This window comes from Thunnus maccoyii, chromosome 2 (assembly GCF_910596095.1).
Source record: "Thunnus maccoyii chromosome 2, fThuMac1.1, whole genome shotgun sequence".
In the NCBI taxonomy this organism is placed as follows: domain Eukaryota; kingdom Metazoa; phylum Chordata; class Actinopteri; order Scombriformes; family Scombridae; genus Thunnus; species Thunnus maccoyii.
Genome location: NC_056534.1, coordinates 10,313,494 through 10,336,670, shown reverse-complemented (window position 1 = coordinate 10,336,670; position 23,177 = coordinate 10,313,494). Strand labels below are relative to the sequence as shown.

Below are 23,177 nucleotides of genomic sequence, written 5' to 3'. Positions count from 1 at the left end.
TTTAAAAACAGTGGGTCTGTGTTGTAGGTCTGATCGACAAAAGAACCATAAACAACTTTCTTCATTTATTGATAAGTTTTTTTCTTTTCATGATCTTTTATTTCCCCCATTAACTTTTATTGTGGATTAAATTAAAGTCAGAGAGAGGAGGAGAATCTGCTGTCTGTCAGCAAGAAACACATTTATCATCATTTATTCACATTTAGTCACTGACTTACAGCAAAATTCACCATGAAAAAGAAACGCGTAGTTATCATGCTAACATGCTCAAAATGACCATACTAATAGCTGATGTTAAGCAGTTAATATTTACTATGCTCACATTTTACCATGCTGACAATTTAAACATTTCCTTACTTTTGCAGGCATTTGGTGATAAACCAAGGTATTGGACAAATAGACATTTTGACCTGGTGATGGAACAAGTCAGATCCAATTCATCCTATGTGGAACATATAATTTGTATCAAAATTCAATGCAGATCCACCCAGTAGTTGTTGAGACCTTTCAATCTGAACTAGAGCTGCAATGATCAGTCAAGTAATTGATTAGTTGCCAACTTTTTTGATAAACAATTAATCATTTGGGGTCATTCTTTAAGAAAAAAATGTCCAAATTCTCTGATTCCAGCTTCTCAAATGTGAATATTTTCTGGTTTCTTTCATCTCTATGACAGCAAACTGAGTATCTTTGGGTTTTGGACTGTGTTTTGGGACAGAGGAAGACACTTGAGTCATCTTAGGCTGTGGGAAACAGTGATCGACATTTTTCACTATTTTTTGACATTTTTTAAACCAAACAACTTCGATTGAATCGATTGATTGAGAAAATAATCAACAGATTAATCATTTATGAAAATAATCCTTAGTTGCAGCCCTAATCTGAACCAAACACATGAACCTGCTGGTGGCACTAGAGAAAAAGAATTACCAGTCTCATTATTCTCAGCAGACAACGAATGGCTACACAAAATGCATAACCCATGTATGAATGGTATTTGAGACACTGTGACAGTGGCTTTGGTAGTGATGACAACAGACCACTCTCAGAGTTACAGACATAGTTCATAGTTGCATTTTTCTTCCATTTCATAGATCTTTGCTGTGTATTGGATGTTAAGACCTTTATCAATGTGATTCTGTGAGTTCAAACCTCCACATTTACATTTTACAGCCATATTTCTTACTTTAAATGTTCAAACAAATTGTTACCAAAAAATAGTGAAACACATGTGAAACCACATCGATTGAAGGTTTTGGCACTGGAGATCTCAATAAATTGACTGAACTATAACTTATTTTAACATATGGGGCCCTATTTTAACAATCTAAAGCACACGGTCTGAAGCCCATGGTGCAAGTGCATTGAGGGTGTGTCCAAATCCACTTTTGCTATTTTAACAGCGGAAAAAATGTCAATGCGCCAGGCGCATGGTACAGAGGGGTTGTCTTTGGACTCCTAATTAATCATGGGTGTGTTTTCGGCGTAACTTGCAATAAACCAATCAGAGTGTCATCTCCCATTCCCTTTAAGAGCCAGGTGTGCTTGCACCATGGCGGATTGCTATTATGATGGCGCATTTGCCAAGTAGTAGCAGAGGAAACATATCTGCTTGTGCGCAAAGTGAAAGTGCACGATTCATAATGAGCACATTGCTGCTCCTGGACCCTCCCGTGGATATCCCCAGACCACCAGTTTAAGATCCTGTTAATTAATTTGTTGCAAATGTATTTTTGTTTGGTTTTTGAAAAGGTTTATTTTTTTAATTACAGCTTTGGTTTCTTTAAAATTGTTTTGTTCAGTAATGGAGTAACAGGTAAAATCAACAAGGTTTCAATTGCTGAAAGTATGGAAACCTGATCACTGTACTCCCAAAAATGTTAAAGTATGTTTGTTAAATATTGTTCAAAAATGAAATCATTCATTTTAATCATGTAAAGAATCATTAATACAGTTATCAGGACTTGATCAGCTCTCCAAGGTGCTGATCCTGCTGCTGGCAGCAGCTAGAAGCTGTCAAGATTTATTTCCTTCTTTAGTTTAATCATTGTTTTCACCTCATTTATTTCCTCATGTGTTCCTCATGTGCTCATGTATTGATGCAGCAGGAAAGTCGATCTGTGTCTGATCCGATATTGTCTGTCTGTCTACGTGTGTTGCCGTGATTTGGTAAAATAATTAGACAATTTTATCCGTCATTCCTGCGATGAGTTAATTCTGATAAATATTATGACTAAGCATTATGACATGTATTTTTAAAAATATTTTGACGTACACAATAACAATCTTTCACATTGTAATCCTTTTATTTGTAGTCTTTTGCATGTTTTTGTGCTGCTGCGCGTCCTGTGTTTGTAACAAGCAGAGTGTATGTTGTGCACCCACGTATGTAGGCAAATATTGCTGTCTTGATAATGCGCCCTTAAAATAACAGTGAAACACTGCACCATTGACTTCAGACCAGGTTTTTGTTGGTCAATAGTGCAATCACTCTCTGCTGCCTCAAGATAGCAATGCGCCAACAATGCGCCTGACCCCACCTCATTTTAAGAACAACACTCCCATGGGCGCTCTGATGGGCGCAAGTGCATTTGCTATTTAACCAACGTGGGTACTGGATGTTAAACTGCATTGGTCTTAAACTAACAAAGACACTTGCGTCACACTTGGCGCTGCTTTGCGCCGGGCGTAAGATAGGGCCCATGATTTCCTTTGTTGCATAGGATGGCTAAAACTAACATCAACATTAATACAACATTAGTGGAATCTGTAAGAATAGAAGTCAGGAGGAGCATAAGAAGCAACACAAAAGTAGCAGAGAGAAGAGACATAGGAGAACAAAAGCAGAAAAAAATAATTTCACATTGCATAGACATTGACTGAAAAAACACAATTTTTGAAGCAGTGTATATTAAAACAGTAACAACTTTACATCTTGATTAAAAAAACAACAACTTAAGACTCAATATTTTAATATATCTGACAATTCAGAAGAGTCTTAACATCCCACACATTTTATGCGTCTTAGAAACTTTCCATTATTAGGACTAAGGAAGTGTAGCGCATCACTATGCTAAACAGATTCAAACGTAATCAGCTCAGTGGCAATAAGGTTGTGCAACATTGACACTTTGGCCTGACTTGAGAGCAAATGGAAGCAATGCATATGGATGCTCCAAAATAAAAGGGTATGTCCTTAAGAGGGAAATAAAATTATGTCAGAAATTTCATGACGAATTTGATTTTTATATGTTTTGCTTGCATGTGTAAATCAGGGCCTGATTGTGGTGTTATAGGAAAATAATTACAAATCATTCACTAAGTACTACAAATATACAATATTTAACAATTGAACTTGCCTTGTTTTTGTAGAAGTATTAGCTAAAAGTAACTTCCATTTCCATATGAGGAATTGTCCTCATATCCCAGATCTCTACAAAACAAAATTCCTATAGATGTTTACATTGTTGCATCACATAGTTTAAAAAAAAGGTTTGCATGCAGATGGAATTAAATTTAATCAATGAGTTGTTATTTTTATACAAAATGTTTGTCTAAGAATAAGTTATGAGTTATGATAAGGATAAAACTATATTTAACAACATTTAAGCATAACTTATTGAGGAAATTCGAGGATTATCATATTGATAAAGGCTCTACTTTGTAAAAAAAAAAAATATATATAAGTAAAAGGCCACATTACCATCTATCATCATTATGCCAGTTTGTTTTAGAACGCAATTCCTTACCCAGTTCATCTTACCAATAGTCAGTGTCATTAGGGTTTACATCAAGTCATTTCGTGTGTCGCCGTTTCGTGTTGTATAGTAACAGTTAGCCAGACAGTAAGATTTGGTGAACTCTCATAACTCCCTTAAAAATAAAAATACTTGGAGAAACTAAAAGTCTGTTTGTTAATAATAAATGTAAAATTACTGAAATACAAAGTCATGAGAAGATGAAAAGTATGAAATCAGTTAGATGAACACTGATGTTCAAAAGCAGACAGGGAGTGTTGAACAACACTGTGTAAATTAAAACAATTTACCAATGAATTTAACAACTAAACAATTTATCAATGAAAGCAAGCTACAGTAAATTCAGTTTGGTTTCAAGATTACTGGCAACCTAATCCTGGCTAAAAATACAGAGCCAATTTCCAAACCCATTTTAAGCTTATTCCACAATAGATTTCTGCATTAAAGTTTTTTTTTCTCCTTCATTGAACATTCTGTAAATCTGAACTCTACTTGATAAGAAGATGTTAGCACCTTACTGTTTTAACAAAGATACAACAAATGTGTATTTTTCCAACAAAGCACTGTGGAATGATATCCACACCAAAAACATGTGTTAAGAATTGTTTTGGTATTATTGGAGTGCTGACTCACATTTATTTATTTGAATAAGAAGACCTTTAAACAGAATACTGAGAAGGAAGCCTGCCCATGAATTAAGCTATGCCAAAACCATGGGTATTGCCCAATGCAAATCCATGTTTTTCTCTGTAAAAGGGGTGCAGGGGTGGTTTCTGTGTCATGCTCTTGGTGAAGAAATTCAGTTGAAGGTTGTGGAGAGAAGCCAATTGGTGGAACAGTACTGGCTCCAGTGGCAAAGGCAAGAATTGTGCTCAGCTTCTGTGTTCCCCTCTTGAGCTACAGAAAAAGGAATACATCAGAAATTAGATTTAAAAACAACAACAACAAAAAAACAACACATCACTACTCTTAACTGATATACAATGACAAGATACAGTGCATTATTAATTTCAAGTGAGAAGATATTTCAGTTCATACAAGAAACACTTCTACACTGACCCTCTGCATCTGTTAGGTAGTCTCTCAAGAGAGGAACAACAACTTCTTCAGGACGGCTTCTATTTCTGCGGATGATGAAGAGGCTGTCAAGCAGGCCAGCTGTGAGGGTTGTAGGAGACCATCATAGAAGGGGGCGAAAACTCTCCGTCCAGCATGCCAAGTGTTCTCAGTCCATCCCCAAGTCTGAGTAAGAATCACACTAACTTTGTGTTTTGATTGGTGACTTAAGTTTTCACAAAAAAGTTTGTTTTTACATTTTCACATGTAGCAGATGAATGATTTAATTTAATCAATGAGTTGTTATTTTTATACAAAATGTTTATCCAAGAATAAGTTATGAGTTATGATAAGGATAAAACTATATTTAACAACATTTAAGCATAACTTATTGAGGAAATTCGAGGATTATCAGATTGATAAAGGCTCTACTTTGTAAAAAAAAAAAGTATAAGTAAAAGGCCACATTACCATCTATCATCATTATGCCAGTTTGTTTTAGAACACAATTCCTTACCCAGTTCATCTTACCAATAGTCAATGTCATTAGGGTTTACATCAAGTCATTTCGTGTGTCGCCGTTTCGTGTTGTATAGTAACAGTTAGCCAGACAGTAAGATTTGGTGAACTCTCATAACTCCCTTAAAAACAAAAATACTTGGAGCAACTCAAAGTCTGTATGTTAATAATAAATGTAAAGTTACTGAAATACAAAGTCATGAGAAGATGAAAAGTATGAAATTAGTTAGATGAACACTGATGTTCAAAAGCAGGCAGGGAGTGTTGAACAACACTGTGTAAATTAAAACAATTTACCAATGCATTTAACAACTAAACAATTTATCAATGAAAGCAAGCTACAGTAAATTCAGTTTGGTTTCAAGATTACTGGCAACCTAATCCTGGCTAAAAATACAGAGCCAATTTCCAAACCCATTTTAAGCTTATTCCACAATAGATTTCTGCATTAAAGTTTTTTTTCTCCGTCATTGAACATTCTGTAAATCTGAACTCTACTTGATAAGAAGATGTTAGCACCTTACTGTTTTAACAAAGATACAACAAATGTGTATTTTTCCAACAAAGCACTGTGGAATGATATCCACACCAAAAACATGTGTTAAGAATTGTTTTGGTATTATTGGAGTGTTGACTGACATTTATTTATTTGAATAAGAAGACCTTTAAACAGAATACTGAGAAGGAAGCCTGCCCATGAATTAAGCTATGCCAAAACCATGGGTATTGCCCAATGCAAATCCATGTTTTTCTCTGTAAAAGGGGTGCAGTGGTAACTTCAAACAACTGATGCAGATGTTTGCAATGGGCAGTTTAGAGGTGGTTTCTGTGCCATGCTCTTGGTGAAGAAATTCAGTTGAAGGTTGTGGAGAGAAGCCAATTGGTGGAACAGTACTGGCTCCAGTGGCAAAGGCAAGAATTGTGCTCAGCTTCTGTGTTCCCCTCTTGAGCTACAGAAAAAGGAATACATCAGAAATTAGATTTAAAAACAACAACAAAAAAACAACACATCACTACTCTTAACTGATATACAATGACAAGATACAGTGCATTATTAATTTCAAGTGAGAAGATATTTCAGTTCATACAAGAAACAGCTGTGAGGGTTGTAGGAGACCATCATAGAAGGGGGCGAAAACTCTCCGTCCAGCATGCCAAGTGTTCTCAGTCCATCCCCAAATCTGAGTAAGAATCACACTAACTTTGTGTTTTGATTGGTGACTTAAGTTTTCACAAAAAAGTTTGTTTTTACATTTTCACATGTAGCAGATGAATGATTCAAATAAAAAATATAATAATTATAAATATAGGAATTTAAACCTATTAAAATATGCACATGTATTGCACTGCAGTTAAACTACAAAAGTAAAGTATGTATGTCAGATTCATATTTTTCAGGGTACCTGCTACCTTGCCAAGAGTCACACCCAAGCACACCTTGCCAAATCATGTGGAGGGTAGACATAATCTAGCACACTATACACAATATACAAAAATGGTGCACAGAAAACCCTGAACACAAGGCAGTTCCTTATTGGAGAGGCGAAAAACAGGATAAAAATGTACCCCTCAAAAGGCCCCCGCATTCTGTGTATCACTTGGAACATAAGAACGTCATCTACAAACAGATTCTTGTCTCCAACCTCTGCAGCAGCCTCAGGGAGCCAGCATAGGCCAAATATTACTCAAGCGGCTTTGTTGCTGCTAGCAGATCTTCAAATGATTTACACTCAGTGACCTTCCAATAGATACAATTAACAAAATTTGAAAGTGCCGTCGTCACTAGTGTGGAAACAATTGCACATACACCAAAATATATTCTAAACCTGAGAAAAAAAATTACCCTTTTAATTTTTTGGGCAGGTCACTATCCACAACATCTTCCAAAACTGGCTTAGCCAATTCTGGGCCATTAACAAAGCAAGAGAACAGAGTTGGGTACAGAAAACCAGTGGGAGGACTGCTGTGTACAAGGCTTATTGTGATGGCCGTGCCTGCAATGAAGTACTTGTCTACCTTGACAGTGCATGTGCACAAAGACTTGACAAATACCTAATAATCATACAAAATATTGTGATACAAATGTAATGAATTATTGTCTGGACTTCAGCACCTCAATGATATGTAATTATAATCAACACATACCAGCACTGTCAAGGGCCAAGTTCATCTTGCTGTCTTCTCCCTCAATCACTGGAGATTGGGGCAAAGCTTTCATTAGAAGTCTTAGAAATTCTCTTCTTGCTCCACCTAAGTCCAGAGTCTCTTCAGGTTCCCATATCATCAGAAAACCTGACAGAGATTCCTTGCTTTAGTAAAGAGATGATCCAGCCTAGCCATTTATGGAGTGTGACGGGCTGGCCAGCACTCTCTTTGTCATCTGTTGATTCCTTTAATTATTTGACACCTTATCTAGATCATATTCAGGGTTAATTTCGAGACTTCTGCCACTTCTTCAGGTTCAGTGTTCTCAAGCTCATCATGGCCATGATCCAAAAGAGAGCAGGTGCCTAATAATATAATATTAATCACATTTCTAAAATATAAACATTTGCAGTGTATGACAACAAACTGAGCAACTAGTCATGACTATGTCCTTAAATATGATAGTCAGTGATATTATCTATATATTCTGGTAACTCATAGGGCTGGATTCATCAAGACTATTTGGATAAGTACAACAATCCTGCTTTTGTAATAACGGTTTGTGTATAAATTATTTGGATCTAATATGAAGCTTCAGTCGTACAAATCAGTCAAATCAAGAAGTTATCTACAGTCTTTTTAGTGCAAAAGTCCCTCTTTTTGTTTATTATTATACTTCCACTCCAGCTCAACAGGGAAACACTGTCCAAAGAAACTGTTGTCGAAAAAGTGCATAAAACACCGACTTGTAAGGACATGTTTACATATGGCCAAGGTTGTGTAAACTGAATTTAACTGGGTTGTACAAACATTAAAGGGTGTTCTGGTGCAATCGCCCAGACAGGTTTGTGGACAGCGGTCTGTTTGGTGTTTTCAGAGAAAGAGATATGCAACGTGTCTATCCAACCAAACAGGCGGATTTGCCTGCTGAGTGTATAAAGTTTGATGGCTAAGAGGGAAATCTTGCTCATTTCCCAAGACAGCTCCTGTAACTGTTGAAGGTTTTTGTGCCTGCTTGCAAGTGTGAGAATAAAAAGCAGAAAGACATCTTCTCTCTTGTGAGTCTTTTTTACAAAGTGCCACCACAGAAACACAAAGAGGGAATTTGATACTAAAAAGACTGTAAATATGGAAATGTGGATATCCACTTATGCACTTGTGAGTTATAGTTAAAACCTCTCATACTTAAGTCACTTTAAAGAGAAATTTAAGTCAAATTGTTTTGTGGTGTGAGCTAAGATTTGTTATACTGCAGTTAACAACAATTCTACATGACTACCACAGCCACAGTTGAGCATCTCTATGATCTCTGCTGATACTACATAGAGCTTTCTAGCTGTATGCTAACCAATAGCCTAAACAGAGAAGGGGGGGGGTCTGTGTTTAGCACACTAAAATACAAATAAAAACATACAGTAAAGTGACTTATGTTTACATACTATATAGTTATGGCTAATTAAGGCTAATTAAAAGCACAGTTAACAATTTCTAAAGCCATCCAATTTCAAATATTTGGGGGGGACACAATTAGTTTTTGTCTATGTTTGCATCTTTGTTGTCTTTCAGATCATCTACAGTGGCGGGCTGTCATGATGTTCTTTGTTGTTGTATTTGCTCCTACCTGGTCTTCAAAAGATGCTGTACATTATTATCTGTGGCTTGGGTTTACATACACTCTTGCCTTTGCTTGAAATAATCAGTATTTCAGTAAAGTTTATTTATTATACAGTACCAGTTAAAAGTTTGGACACACTGTCTCATTCAAGGGCATGGGAGAGTGTATCCAAACATTTGACTGGTACTGTAACTTATAACACATTTAAAGTTGCAATAAATGACATTCAGCCTCACTAGATGTAAGCAAACAACTATTTGCTATGGTATAGTGGAGTAATGGTGACGTGAGCAGAGAATGAGGTCACACTCCATCTGTGTGTGTTGTTATCTGAGCTTCTCTGTTCTTTGTTTTGGTAGCTGGTCTGGTCGCACGTGCATGTTAGTGCATGTGATTCCCTCTGTGTCCTCCATGTCCATATCCAAGATGGCAGCCGCATCACAATCTTTCTTGAATTACAGCTAAACAGTACACTAAAATATGTCTCTGAAAACATTCGAGGCAAAAAATAGTTACTACTACTATTACTTTGACTGTTTGATCTGAGTTTCATGAGCTGTCTGTTCAGGGACTACTTTCTTTTCATTTTTTTCCCCCAACTTTATCGAGTAAAAAACGCACACGTTTGTTTTGGTCTGAGATACTGGTGCTATAGTGTGACATCTAGTGGCTGAATGTTGTGTATTGCAACTTTAATTATTACTTTATGTAAGTTTTTGGGGTTTCAGTTTCTGCTTTGTGTGTGTTATTTGGACATGGCCACTAATGGCTATCAAGTTGAGACTTGCTATTACAGTGCTGGGAAGTGAGAGCAACAATGCCAGAAGGGAGTATAAATTAAAAGAGCATCATATTGAAACTGAACACTGAAACTCTGTGCAGAGCGAGAACGCATTGACTTGAGTGAACTGACCCTTTAATTCCTGGCTAAGTACACTGTCTCCTATTACATTTTTCTGTATTGTGCCTACCAAAGTAAAACATCCTGCAATAAAACTTCCTGAAATTCATTACACAATGTTTCCGCTGGCTGCAACAGCAAGAAAACAAAATGTTCCACAATCAGTCATCTGTATGGTGGTAATAAAACTCAGTCAGTCAGATAGTTAATGATTGAAGGTGGTTTCTGTGTGCAGCTGTATAAACTGTGTAGCTGTTTTAATGTTGTAAAAATACCTTGTTTTCCCACACTGGAAATTGAAGACTTTTTTTTCAAGTACGGGACAATACCTAAGAAACGTTAAAACCCCCAAAATTTTATTTGTAAAAAAAAAAAAAAAAGTTATTTGAAAATGAGTTCACAGGAACAATCGGCATGTAGTGCCTGTTGTTTCTCTTCACAGTTGTTGTTGTTCAATTATAACTGAATTAATTAATTAATTAACATTTTCTTTAGGCTGTTTTTTCAGAACAAACCACTGCACACATAAGGGCAGCTTCTGTTTCTGCTCCATTGTTCAACAGTTTTTTTCTTATTGGAAATTTCCACCAGGAGCAGGATGGGAAAAAATCTCAAAAGGAATCTAGTTGTAGCCTTGCAAATAGTGACCCTGCAAGATCCCCAGTCTTTGCAAAATCTTAGTCTGTAACTAAACTCAGTGACTTATGACACATTGTCTTTAGACGTGAGAGGGAGTCAGACTTAAGTCTTTTCAAAGTCTTCTAGTGTTTGACCTCACATTCTCCATTCACATTTCCCCCACAGCAAACCTCTTGTTCCACACAAAATGTTGTTATATGTATATGTCATATAAAGATTTGTCCTTTTTTTCCTTTCTTATCTTTCTAGACAATTATAGAGATTTATTAAAAATAATAAATAATCAACCACTTTTTACTGACTATCATCATGCACCCAACCCTCCTCTTCCTTATAAGATAAATTCTTCTTATCAAGTCTTCTTATATTGACGTCATCTGTGTCACTTCTCCGAGTCATAATTACTATGGCCACTAGATGGCGCAAACATAATTATAGTTTCTTTCCAGCCTGAATTTTTGATTTATAGTGTTGTTTTTCTTGTGAAGATGGGCGGTCCACTGCAGCTCAACAAGGAAACACTGTCTGACTCTGAAGAAACACAAAGAGCCAATTTATGCTAAAAAGACTGTAAATCTGGCAGATATCCACTTGATAAGACTAACTCAGACTGCCGAAGGCTCGTATAAGCTTCAGATAAACTTTTAAATGCATTTTTTTCACAACATGACTGTGTGGACACACTGGATTTTTATCCCCATCACTTACATTGGAAGTGGATTTGAAGGGGATCTTTTAATAGCTGTTATGAACAGGAGGAATGATTACAGTGAGGAAAACCTTCAGTGTTCGTATGGGTATCTGACTTAAAGACAGACTTGAAAAATTGTGAACCTGTTCTGTGAGCACATTCAGCTACATGTTTGTTTCCATGAGTATCATCTCTGCAATGTTGTTGAGAACACAATTAAACAGGAATGCTGATGCACAACTCTCTCAATCGTATGTAACAAGTAAACTCTATCTGTTAATCTTTGAATTTACAGGTTGTTAATTACATAGTTATTACAAGAAAGAGACTGGATGATGTCTAACAACACTCCCTTGTTCATGCATTTACTACTCCCTATATCATTGACACTCAGTAGTTTATTAGTGAGCAGTAAATTGACGTTTAATCATCCTCTTACTAATCATTATTTTTTGTCATCACTCACAGATAGTAATTTTTTTCTTCCACTGTGGAATTTTTAGGGCTTCTTTAGTGGATAAATATACACACTTAGAATACAGACCCTCAAATAAAATGGGTACATGTAGTGCATATATACACACTAAAAATAACTGGGTTAAAATGTTACTCAGTTTGGGTCAATATAGCACCAATACAAATATCACAAATGTATTGTTTCTTGTACAAAGTGATGTGCATATGACACTCAAAAGATACACAAGTTATTAACAATCAATAAAAAACAGGGACACATAAGTTTAAAAAGAGTATAGTAGATTATAACAAGCTTTAGTTTGGGTAAATAACCCAAAAGTAAAATAATTTAAAAAAAACACTATAACTGGGTCAAAACAACCCCTTGTCTTGAGTGGCTTTCTGGGTAACATTAACTCAGTATTGTGTTGGTACTATATTGACCCAAACTGGGTAAAATTTTAACCCAGTGTTTTTATTATGTAGTAAACAGGGTCTTTCACTCTCACTATTTATCTATATAGTGCATTATACTTACTATGTTACTATATTTGCTAACATAATTATAACTTAATTATGATCCTTTTTTCATTCCAGGGGATTTCACATTTTACAAAGAAGAAATCCTGCATCATGTTTGACATAACAGGTTTATATTGACGGAAATCACTTACTGTCCATTGGAAGAATTTGTGTTTTTGTTACTTGTCACCTGCCTGACTGATTTTTTTCACCTGATAAATCCCTAATAAGACTACCTTTTCTCAGTGAATTCTCTATGATATTCTCACTGTTCTCTGTGTACCAAATTTGATTCACCTTAGTGGCTGAAATGTTCAGTTTCCTCCTGAAAGCCAAGTATAATAATGGAAAAGCTTGACCAAAAATTAGTGATATGATTAAATAAATGACCAATATAGTTAATTTGTTTGCTAGTGGTAACTCACTGATCCTGCTGTTGTTTGGTGTCTGGACACCAACCAGAGAAGTCACAACAACAAACAAAGGCATTTTAACTGATGGGTTGTGTAATTTTAAAATGCTTTGCACAGCGTGTTTATAGAAAAAATGTGACTGTGACTCTGAGACACATCTTACGTTTTGACTTTGTCTTTACTTGAAGGCCACACACAAGTTTTCTCTTTTGAAAGACATAACAAGAAATTGATAGTTTTGCCACAAAAGTTTACTAAAGATAATTACCAACAACCTTTATAACACAATCTGCGATACAAATGTAAACCAATATCATAACCATTACAGCCCTACCAACAAAAAACATCTAAGCTGTTGTTTACATAGACAAAAAAGAAAGACACAAGATTTAGCTTCTTCTTTCTTTCAATTACATATTGTATATGAATACATGTCAATTTATATGTTCAAAAAATAAGTGATATATTACAATTTTAACAGTTTAGAAAACAGAAAACTGAAAAGTGTAACAGTCATTTGGCTTACACAGCACTTAACTTTATATGGTCAAATGATTGACTGAACCCTAAACAGATGTAAAAGAGAAAACAGAATATTGTGTTTCAATGGTAGGAAAATAAATGTATAAGCCCTCAGTCCTTTAGTACCTGTTATATGATCAACTAATCAAATATTACATTCTATTAAAGTAAAGCCATTGGCATTTGTGAATAGCGTGACTCCAAAATGCATTTTTTACTGTCGAGATGGTGTGTAGTGATCACACTTGTCTTCAGTCAAGTGATGGTCGCAGGTCAGCGTGTACTCGACCTCGAAGCTGCCTAGTGATGATGAACAGGTGAATTTGTGAAACCCCTTTTTCACATACCTCTCACATGATACCAGAAGGTCATCATCATTTCCCCATGATGAGTCATCATCCCAGACCTCAACCTTCAATTTTAAACGTGTATCCACCTTTAAAAAAGAATAAAAAATGAAAAAAAAAAGGTTTAGTTGAAGATCATCCTGAGAGTACTCCACTGATTTAGCATTGTACTCTTAAAGCACTGCCACACTCACTATGGACAGTTTTTTCCACTAGACTATTCGTAGCAGGGTGGTGGGGAGCTGATGTGATGTGCTTTATGCCATTGCTCTTGAGAAAGCACTGAAACCCCCCCCCCCCCCCCCCCCCCCCCCCCCCCCCCCCCCCCCACGTGAATTGAAAGCTGTTGTCACTCACCAGTTGCAAAGGTAAGCCTGTATGAGCAAAAAGCATTCGCAGGAGGTTCACTGTCTTAGTAGCAGTTGCTTTCTTAACCATAAAGATTTCAGGCCACTTTGAATGGGCATCAACAACGAAGAAAAATGCGATGGACCAGCATATGTATGTATTGCCATAGGATGGCAGGCCCCTACCATGTGTTGAGAGGTACTGGCTGCGGTTGGCGCTGCGTCTGTTGATAACTTGTGCATGACCTGGCAAGGTCTTCTATTTGGCTATCTATGCCAAGCCGCCACACATAACTTCTAGCGAGGCTTTTCATTTTAACTTCACCGAGGTGTCCTTAATGCAATGAGGTAAGCACTCTTGAGCGTAGCTTTGGGGGTACGGCAACATGTGACCCCACATAATGCAACCCTGACACACAGAAAGCTGATCTCGCCAGGTAGGGTACTCCAGCAGCTGGGTGTCTCCATGTGCTGGCCATCCATTCACTGTCAAGTCATAGACTTTGGCTAAGACAGGGTCATTCCTCATCCCTTTTTGCATCTGTGCACTGGTGACAGAAAGAGGTTCCATCTATGACATGCGTAGCACTACAGCAGGTTTGATAGCTTTTTCAGACTTTGTTTATGGAAAGCAAGATAGCCCATCAGCATTACCATGGAGCTTAGTACCTTTACATTCAATTGTGTATGTGTGTGGTCCTAAGAATAAAGCCCATTGTTTTAAGTATGCAGCTGCCATGGCTGGAGCACCTTTTTGGGGACTGAAAATGGATACTAGGGGCTGATGATCAGTAATCTGAATCCCTTGTGAGTATTTATGGTCAGGTATTTCTGTGATAATTCTTCTATTTTCATTTGTAGATAGGTAAATCTTTGAGAAAACACATGCCATATCTTAAAGATGCAAAAATATCATCTATATGTGGGAGTAGATATTGGTCTGCATGTATTATGGGATTCACTGTCACCTTGAAATCTCTGCAGATCCGTACTTTGTCAGTCTTTTTGCCTACTGGTACTATTGGCATTGCCCACTCAGACCAGTCCACCTTACATAAAATTCCTTGGTCCACTATGTGTTGGAGCTCTTCTTCAACTTTAGGGCACAAGGAATATGGAACAGGATGTGCCTTGTGACACAGTGTCAGCAGACACAGGACTTGCTTCACCCTGTTCGTCCAAGGAACATCATCATCGTCACAACATCCAGTTGAAAGGTCAGCCAACACCGGTTGCCAACCGCTCTTAAAAACCAAAAAGATACAAGAAGGTTTGGTTGCTTGTAACAGCAGGCACGACAGTGACGCTTGATAGTTGAAAGCAGGGCTTCATTAGCATCTTCTCAGGAGAGCCCAAGGGGTTATGTTCAGGCGATGGCTGAGGCTTTCTGCGGCCTCCTCTAGATAAGTCTGACTTGACTTGACATTGTAACTGATTCCGGGAGTATGTTGGAGAATGACAACAGTTTTAGCAGAGTCATCACTGAGAGTCGTTGAAAAAACAAGTTTGTACAGGTAAAATATGTTTTAAAAAGTCACATAACTCAGGAGAAGGTACCAAACACGTCTTACATCTTGCACATGCAGTGGTGCTTCAGGACAGGTTTTTTTTTAGTTTTTTTTTTTTTTTTAAAAAGGATCAATATTGATGAAGCAGAACCAGAGCTTTCATCTTCTTTATTCTATGCATTTTTTTCCCTTGCCTAAATGTTGCACCTACATTGCCATCATTACAACTCAACTCACTTCACTCAACTGTACAGATTTGGGTTTTTTATGCTAGTAGCAGTTAATGTAGCCTGGGGCTGCTAGCCTCAAGCAGAGATGAGGAGGCTAAAGAGGCCTGGTAACCTCACTTTCTAACTCCACAACCCCAAACTTGTCTTCAGCACTAACTGATGCTGACTCAAATTACATGATTTGAGGCAGTTTATCAGACAGCACAGTTCCCTCTGGAGCCACAAATGGCTCTATACAGCTTTTTTCACATGATGCAGGAGTGCTCCCCAACACCTGTAAACAGAAGTACTGAGAATATTTACTGACCTTGCCCAGATTATAACGAGCATTCCACCTAGGGTAGTTTGACTCAATCATACGAGTCCTGTAGTAGTCGGAACCATACCACATCTTAGCATACCTGAGAATTGGAGAAAATAAGGAAAAAGTCATAATTAATTAATGTTTTTGTTTGATATATATCATGTTTGTAGTGTGCGAGCCCTCTTAGCACCCTCAGATTTCATTCTCCAGCCTTAAGGTGCCTTAAGGCTATGCAAGAACGATTGTGTAAATTCATTGTATGACACACTGTGGCAAATGTTTCTAATAAACTCATTGGGACATGTCAGATTGTGTGATGAATGCGTGGTGATTCTTGAAGCCTAAATGCACTAAAAGCGATAATTTACACACCTCATTTGACACGCCTCATTTGATGCTCCTATGGCACACTAAAGGAATCAGATTTGAAATGCCAACACTACAGAACCAACACCAATCTGTCTTGTTGTTCTTCGTATTTACTGCTGCATTAGTTGAATGTAATGAATGAATGAAAAGGAGAAATGCAGAGGAGGAAAATTAAACTGAAACTAAGAGCACCTCTTTCCACAGTAAGTCTGTTGAGTGTTTGACGGTCACTCGTTTGTGCTGTCGAATGTACCTGCCGTGAACTAATCAGAATATAACTCTTCTATTTCTTTTATTCACCGGCTTTGTTCTCACTACTGCTTGATTGACCACTGCTGAGCTGTCTCTCTTTCTCTCTCTTGCTCGCTTGCAGGTGCTCAGCTGGCTTGCGCTACCTCTCTCTTTTTCAGCTGCCGAGAAAACAGCTTTGGTTCCTAGGTCCTCATGTGACGCTCCAAAATCGAAACAAGGTTTGGCTAGGCCAGTCAAGGCAGTTTAATTTGCCTCATAACACTTTTGGTGCGCGTTCAGCCATTTAAAACAATAGGTGTATGTCAAAACGGGAGCATCAGACACTTTCAGTGCGTCTGGGCCTTTAGTGTTACGATGTAAATTGGAAAAAAAAAAAAAATCAGGGCAGAGGCATGTCGTCAGCTCACGTCATCCATCTGCGACACTCTCATGTTTTGAAAATGCAGCAAAGAATGCAAGTAAGACCCACAAACTTCTTTTTAATTTTGCTTCCATTGGTTTGTGTGTGCATGTTAACTAAACTTTATTCAAAAATAGCGCTTACGCAATATCATGCTGGCCAGTTTATTCTGCTTCATTTCATTTTATGTTTTTCTGATGGTTTGGGATAATTTGCAGATGTGGGTCATAGCAGCAGTCACTATGTGAGAATTTTGTCCTAAATTTTGGACACTTCTTGCAGGCTGTCTTTGGTCACCAAAGCTTCAAATTGGCTGACTGGTCTCAATGTGTGATTAAGGACTATTATTTTGAATTTATAACCAAAGATTTGACCAGATTTCTCTCATGATTGTCAACTTTTATCTCAGACAAAATCGCACACAGTGTTAATAGGCCTTTACTCTACGCACCCCTCGGTGGAGGGAGTTATATCTCCTTTCAGATCCCAGGCTCGGACGATGGTCACCACCAGTGTTCCTCTCGAGGCCCGTTGAGGACAGTGAGTGGTTGAGGCAGATGGTTTATACATAGCATTGTCTTTTAAGTACTGTTCGATAGCAGCCTTCATCCCAGCCTTCTGTGACTCATTTGGCACCAGCTCGTACATTGGTCTGAGGGAGTACCAAACAATATCTGGGTGGTCCTTTAGGGTTTTCAGCCAATTCTCATAGCCCAGGGAGTCGTTATGAGTGAGTGAAAACTCTCCTGACCACAAACTGCCTCCTACCACCTCTGTGTAATGTTGGTGGAGACCAGAGCGGAACGAGTTGGAGAAGTCCGTGTTCTGTAGGATGCTGGAGCACCTTTGGTTACTGGATAATTTCAGTTTCCCAAGGCCTACACCAAGACCAAGTGATAAGCAGGAGTGCACCTGAAGGACAGGAGGAGAAATAATTTATGGCCAGTGTTAGACAGTGCTCTCCATCAGCATAATCAAAACATCAAATGAGGGAATATCTTTTGGAAGAATGGCGTTCATCCCCCCAGTAAATGACACACAATTGGAGATATCATGGGGTCTGGTATATACTGTAAATGATATACATCATTGTTTGTTCAAATTTGATCAACTAAAAAATATGTTCTTTCTTTCAAGACAGTGTAACAACATGTGTGATAGTGTGCATATGGAATGTGTGTAAAAATATGCAGTTTGGTTACTGTGTCCAGACACGTGTACTACTAACGTCATCTGAGGAGAGCCCGTTCAGTGAGGACAAACAGGTACGTGCAGCTGTGACTCGCCTTAGTCGTCCCCCAAGATGAACCTGAAACAAAGTACAGTGTTGATGAGACAATGAATGAATGATTATTGTTATTCATTTGTGAAATAAGGAAATAAATATGGTGTGTGTGTGTGAGTATTTTAACCTGGTGGATGTAGTGTGTGCCATAGAGACGTATGAGTCTAGTGTACTTAGCCATGGTTGAGGAATTGTAGAAACTTGGCAGTCTCGACAAATCCTTACTGAACTCGGAGCTGAGGGGCGGTGTGCTTGACACACGGTAGCTAGACTCAAAGAAACACACTAGTAAATTATCTGTGTATACAAACATGACTGAAAAATCAATAATTCTGTGGTGATGCAGGGGTCTTCACACCTTACCTGTAATGGCTACAGGTGACCCCATGTAAGCTGAAGGAGTAGTGATCCTGTTTGTTCTTTTTCACAGCAAATTTATATGCAAACGAATGTGTTCCCCCAACATCCAGGTTGAACGACACAAGTGTATTTAAATCCAGGCCAAACTGATGAAAACAAGAGGCTCATGAGATGTTTGATGTTCAACCATAATACCACAGTACTAGCCACTAACCACAGTATAGTGTATTAAATATAACCGTTCATTTATAAAAAAAATATTTGATTTGCAATACTTTTAATTTAATATACTGTTACCATTACTAGCTCTTTTGACAGAAACTGTGATCTAAGGTTTTCATTTACTGTAATATGTTTCTTTAGACCAGGTTTAGGAAAAACACTCCAGTGGTTTAAAAAAAGAAATCACCTCATGTTTTGATTGATTGACAACAACAACAACTGTGAAATGTTTCCTACCTTCCAGTCATCACTGTCCTGGGAGATGTAAATGTCAATCAGTGAGCTGTGGACACAATTTACAGGAGAGAATCACCATTAAAACTCCTTCATTAGAAAGGTTTATTTATTCAATTCTATTTTTACAGTATGTTAAAATTTATATTTACAAATGAAAAGAAATTGTTGATAATGTGATAAACGTAGGCAATTTTGGACAAAGAAGACTGTGACTGCATGAGTCTATGTAGTGAAATAGTCTCAAAGGGGAATATACCCATTTTTCATGAAATTTTCATGAAATGTAGTTGTGTTTCTGCATGAACAAAGACATTGTAGAATCACATCATCCGCAAACAGCAGAGAAACAATCCTGAGGTCCCCAGACCAGACACACCCCACCACCATCCCATCCCGGCTGCGCTTCGAGCTTCTGTACATGAAAATCACAAACAGAATTGGTGACAAGGGACAACTCTGTCGGAGCTCAACTCAGAACAAGTCTGACTTCCTGCCAAGAATGCGGACATTGCTCTCACTGCAGTTATGTCAGGACCAAATGGCTCGCAACAACGGCCCTGGTACCCCATACTCATGCAGCACCCCCCACATGTCCACAAAGAACATGTAGACTGGATGCGTAAACTCCCATCATCCATCAAGTACCCTTCAAGGGTAAAGAACTGGTTCACTGTTCTGTGGCCAGGATGGAATCTGCATTGTTTCTCCTGAATCCGAGGTTCAACAATCGGCCGGACCCTCCTTTCCAGCACCCTGACATAAGCTTTCCCCAGAAGGCCGAGTAGTATGATCCTCTGATAGCTGGATCATACCCTCCGGTCCCCTTTTTTAAAAATGGGAACCACCACCCCGGACTGCCAGTCGACAGGCACTGTCCCCTACCTCCATGTTACATCGAAGAGGTGTGTCAGCCATGATAGCTGAACAATGTCCAGAGCCTTCAGCATCTCAGGGCGAATTTCATCCACACCTGACGTCTTGCTACTGAGGAGCTGCCTCAGAGACCTCTGCCAGGGATATGAGACCTTTGCAGCATCAGCAGTAATGAAGGCGTTGTGGTAAAGAAGGAGCTGAGCCATAAGGGCAGACCCAGAACACATTGGAGGGATTGCATATCTCTTCTGGCCTGGGAGGGCCTTGGGATCCTCTGAGAGGAGCTATGGGGAGTTGCCGGGATGTTTGGGTTTCCTTACGCAGTCTGATGCCACCGTAAGCCAGATAAGCAGCATAAAATGGATGGATGGATGGAAATGTTGTGTTTTCTGAAACGTCATTTTTTATGAAATGCTATTGTGCTTTGGAAATGTAGTCTTTTGTGAAATGTTGCATTTTGTAAAAATGTTGTTGTGTTTTGCACCCCAGCACAACTGTATTGAGGCAATGGAATGACATAAATTAAAATATAAAAATGGATGATATAATCCTTTCAGTGATTATGATGCTGTGTAATACAATACCTGACAGAGGTGTGTGCACTGCTGTAGAGGTCAGTATTGCATCGGCTGAATGCACGCCAGTCCACTGCAGAGACTGGCAGCTGAAAAAAAAAGGTGAGAACAGCATGTTTAGCCTCTACACATATAGTATGTGCAACTCTTTGATATGCTGCAGAATGTATAAGTCTGTGTTTGTGCCTTTCTGATTTAAATTACTTTCTGCAGCCTGTTGCCTTGAGTAGGGTTGGAGCAGAGAGTACAGGTGCCGTTTGGAGTGAGGTAGGTTCCCACGTCAACCAAATAGGCTCCTTTTCGCCGCAGGGTGACCACATTAAAGCCCTCACCCACCAGGTTGTGGCCTGGCACAAAGGGAGCAGACTCACACTGGCTGCGGTTCCCAATCTGACAGGAGAGAACAGGGGAGTGGTACGAAAGAAAGAGGAGGAAACTCAGGTAGAGAGGGGGAGGAGGTGAAATGGAGAGCATGGCGGGAGGCAAAGAGACACTGAAATGTTTCAGAGAAAGACAGATACAATGGAAAAGGAAATCAGTGACTGTCATTTCAACTACACATAATTATTAATGAAGACAGCAAGAATTGTAATTATTTGTTTCCCCATCAGTGTCTTGCCGGATGAAAACATAATTTTTCTTCTTTGTATCTAAATTTGCAATGATATCTTCTAACAACTGAGCAAACTGTGGGCCTTGTTTCTGAAGTAGACCAGATCCTGTGTTGTAAACATTATTTATCAAACAGGCACAGCAGCCTGGAGGTGCCTAACCTTGCAAATATCCAAATTTCATACTGCTCTCACTTGACATTATATTTTCATCATGATACCCATCTACCAGTATATTGGACTCTTCTTCCTTTTGCTCCTACTTCTCTTCAAGTTCATCCAACTTTTGCCTGTCTTGCCTCTTCTAGTAGCTGAAAACATTCGCCCCAACTGTGTTATTGTAGCAACAGTCAGCAATGAATACTGCAAAATTTAAAAAAAAGAAAATACTAAAAATTGAGCATTAGGGTATAAGTGATAACAACTGAGCCTACTCCACGTGCTAAAGAAGTGAGATGCAGTTGAAAGCTCTAAAGAAGGTAGTTAGTGGACCTTAAGATTTTTTCAAAAACTAAATAAAACTAAAATAAATCTGTTACAAAAACAAATGCTGTACAGTAATTCCCACTGTCCCAGAGTGGGAATTACTGTACAGCATTTGTTTTTGTAACAAGGATGAACTAAGCCTTTAAATGTTCATTATGCATTATGTTTATTTTTTGAAAACTGATTACCTCTTCAGGTATCAGCAGGGTTTCTCTTGTATTTCTGCAGTGTGTGTCTCAGTTTAGATCGGGCCAGGATGTTGTGTGACTGTCAAGTCTGCAGGTAACAGCAAATGTTGTGGTCATATTTACTGTAGAGTAGCCAAACATTTGAGACAGGCTTTGTCATAGTAAAAAAAAAAAAAAAACCCATCTCAAAACAGTACAAACAATTAATTTAAGCAAAACAATTGAAGCACACCAAAGTAGGTTGCAATGATACCTTCCCTTAAGTCTTTAAATTTGTGTGTCATGCTTGACTGTTAGCAATGTTCATAACTGCACAGCTGGTCCACTCAGCAGACCTAGTTTTATTGGTATTTCTGAAAGTATTTATGGTGAAGACAGTGACAGTCAAGCAGATGGATGCTGTGTAAAAGGCGCCCTCTAGTGAGCATTGTAGCTATTAGTTGTAACTGATGTGTTGTTACTGTAAAATTTGAGAGGGGGTAACCCACTGGCTCAGCAAAGTTGTCAAAGGGTAACGCTGGTGATATTCTATTTTTTTTTTTTTAAAGAGCAAAACCAACAATCATTCCGTCAAGTATTTTCTAAGTTGTCAAAGCATGATATATCTTATTTGTCTGTGCCATAAATATCCATTGTTGTCCAAAAACATTTATAGACACAGAGATAAAAATACATCTCTTTTTGTATGCCAAATACATAGAGAGAGTATTTATATTTATATTATATAAATATATATATAATATATTTATATTATATATGATATGGAGTATTTTTATATCAAAATTCCAGTCTCTTTTCTTCCTGTAAAACATTTTCAAATGTTTGATGACTCATCAAAAATGTATCTGTCAAATGTGATTGTGGGTGACTATAACCGTAGCTAGCAGAGCGACATCGTAGGGAGAATTATCGGTGGGCAAAATTGTTTTCATTGCTGTATTAATTTTCCAAAAGAATGTGGCTGAGGTTTGATTTCTCCCTCATCCTCTTCCTGATTTCACAACAGATGAGAGAGGTGTGTGTCCACGCCCACTGTTACGTCTACAGTAGGAGATAATAGGCTTGGCGATGAGTGCCACAGACACTTTAGGGAAGAGACAGACAAATGCTTTGATAGTTGTGGTGTTTTTTTTAGGGATTTAGTAACATTAAGAAAAATATAGAATAAGGCCAGCCATATCATAAAAGGTTGCAGTTTTGTGTGTTTATCATCATCATTAGTTGCCAGTATTGTCTGGTTGAGGAAGTGGTGGCCCACGACATAATTGCTCATCAATGTTTTACACTTTCATCTAGCCATGAGATAATAGAGTATTTGTCAGGAATTGTGGAGCAAAAACATGGCT

At 38.1% G+C, this 23,177-nt stretch overlaps 1 protein-coding gene across 1 annotated transcript; it reads right to left on the bottom strand.

Moving 5' to 3' along the window:
- Nucleotides 1-12,983: 12,983 nt before the first annotated feature.
- LOC121904913 (perforin-1-like) lies at nt 12,984-21,100 on the bottom strand. Its single transcript, XM_042422712.1, has 9 exons — nt 20,751-21,100; nt 20,556-20,635; nt 19,099-19,144; nt 18,643-18,785; nt 18,407-18,545; nt 18,223-18,303; nt 17,446-17,906; nt 15,977-16,070; nt 12,984-13,673 (listed from the first exon to the last, which is right to left on the bottom strand). Exons 1-9 carry the CDS (start codon nt 21,093-21,095, stop codon nt 13,452-13,454), a joined length of 1,611 nt encoding a protein of 536 aa, XP_042278646.1. The 5' UTR covers nt 21,096-21,100; the 3' UTR covers nt 12,984-13,451.
- Between the last annotated feature and the right edge of the window lie 2,077 nt (nt 21,101-23,177).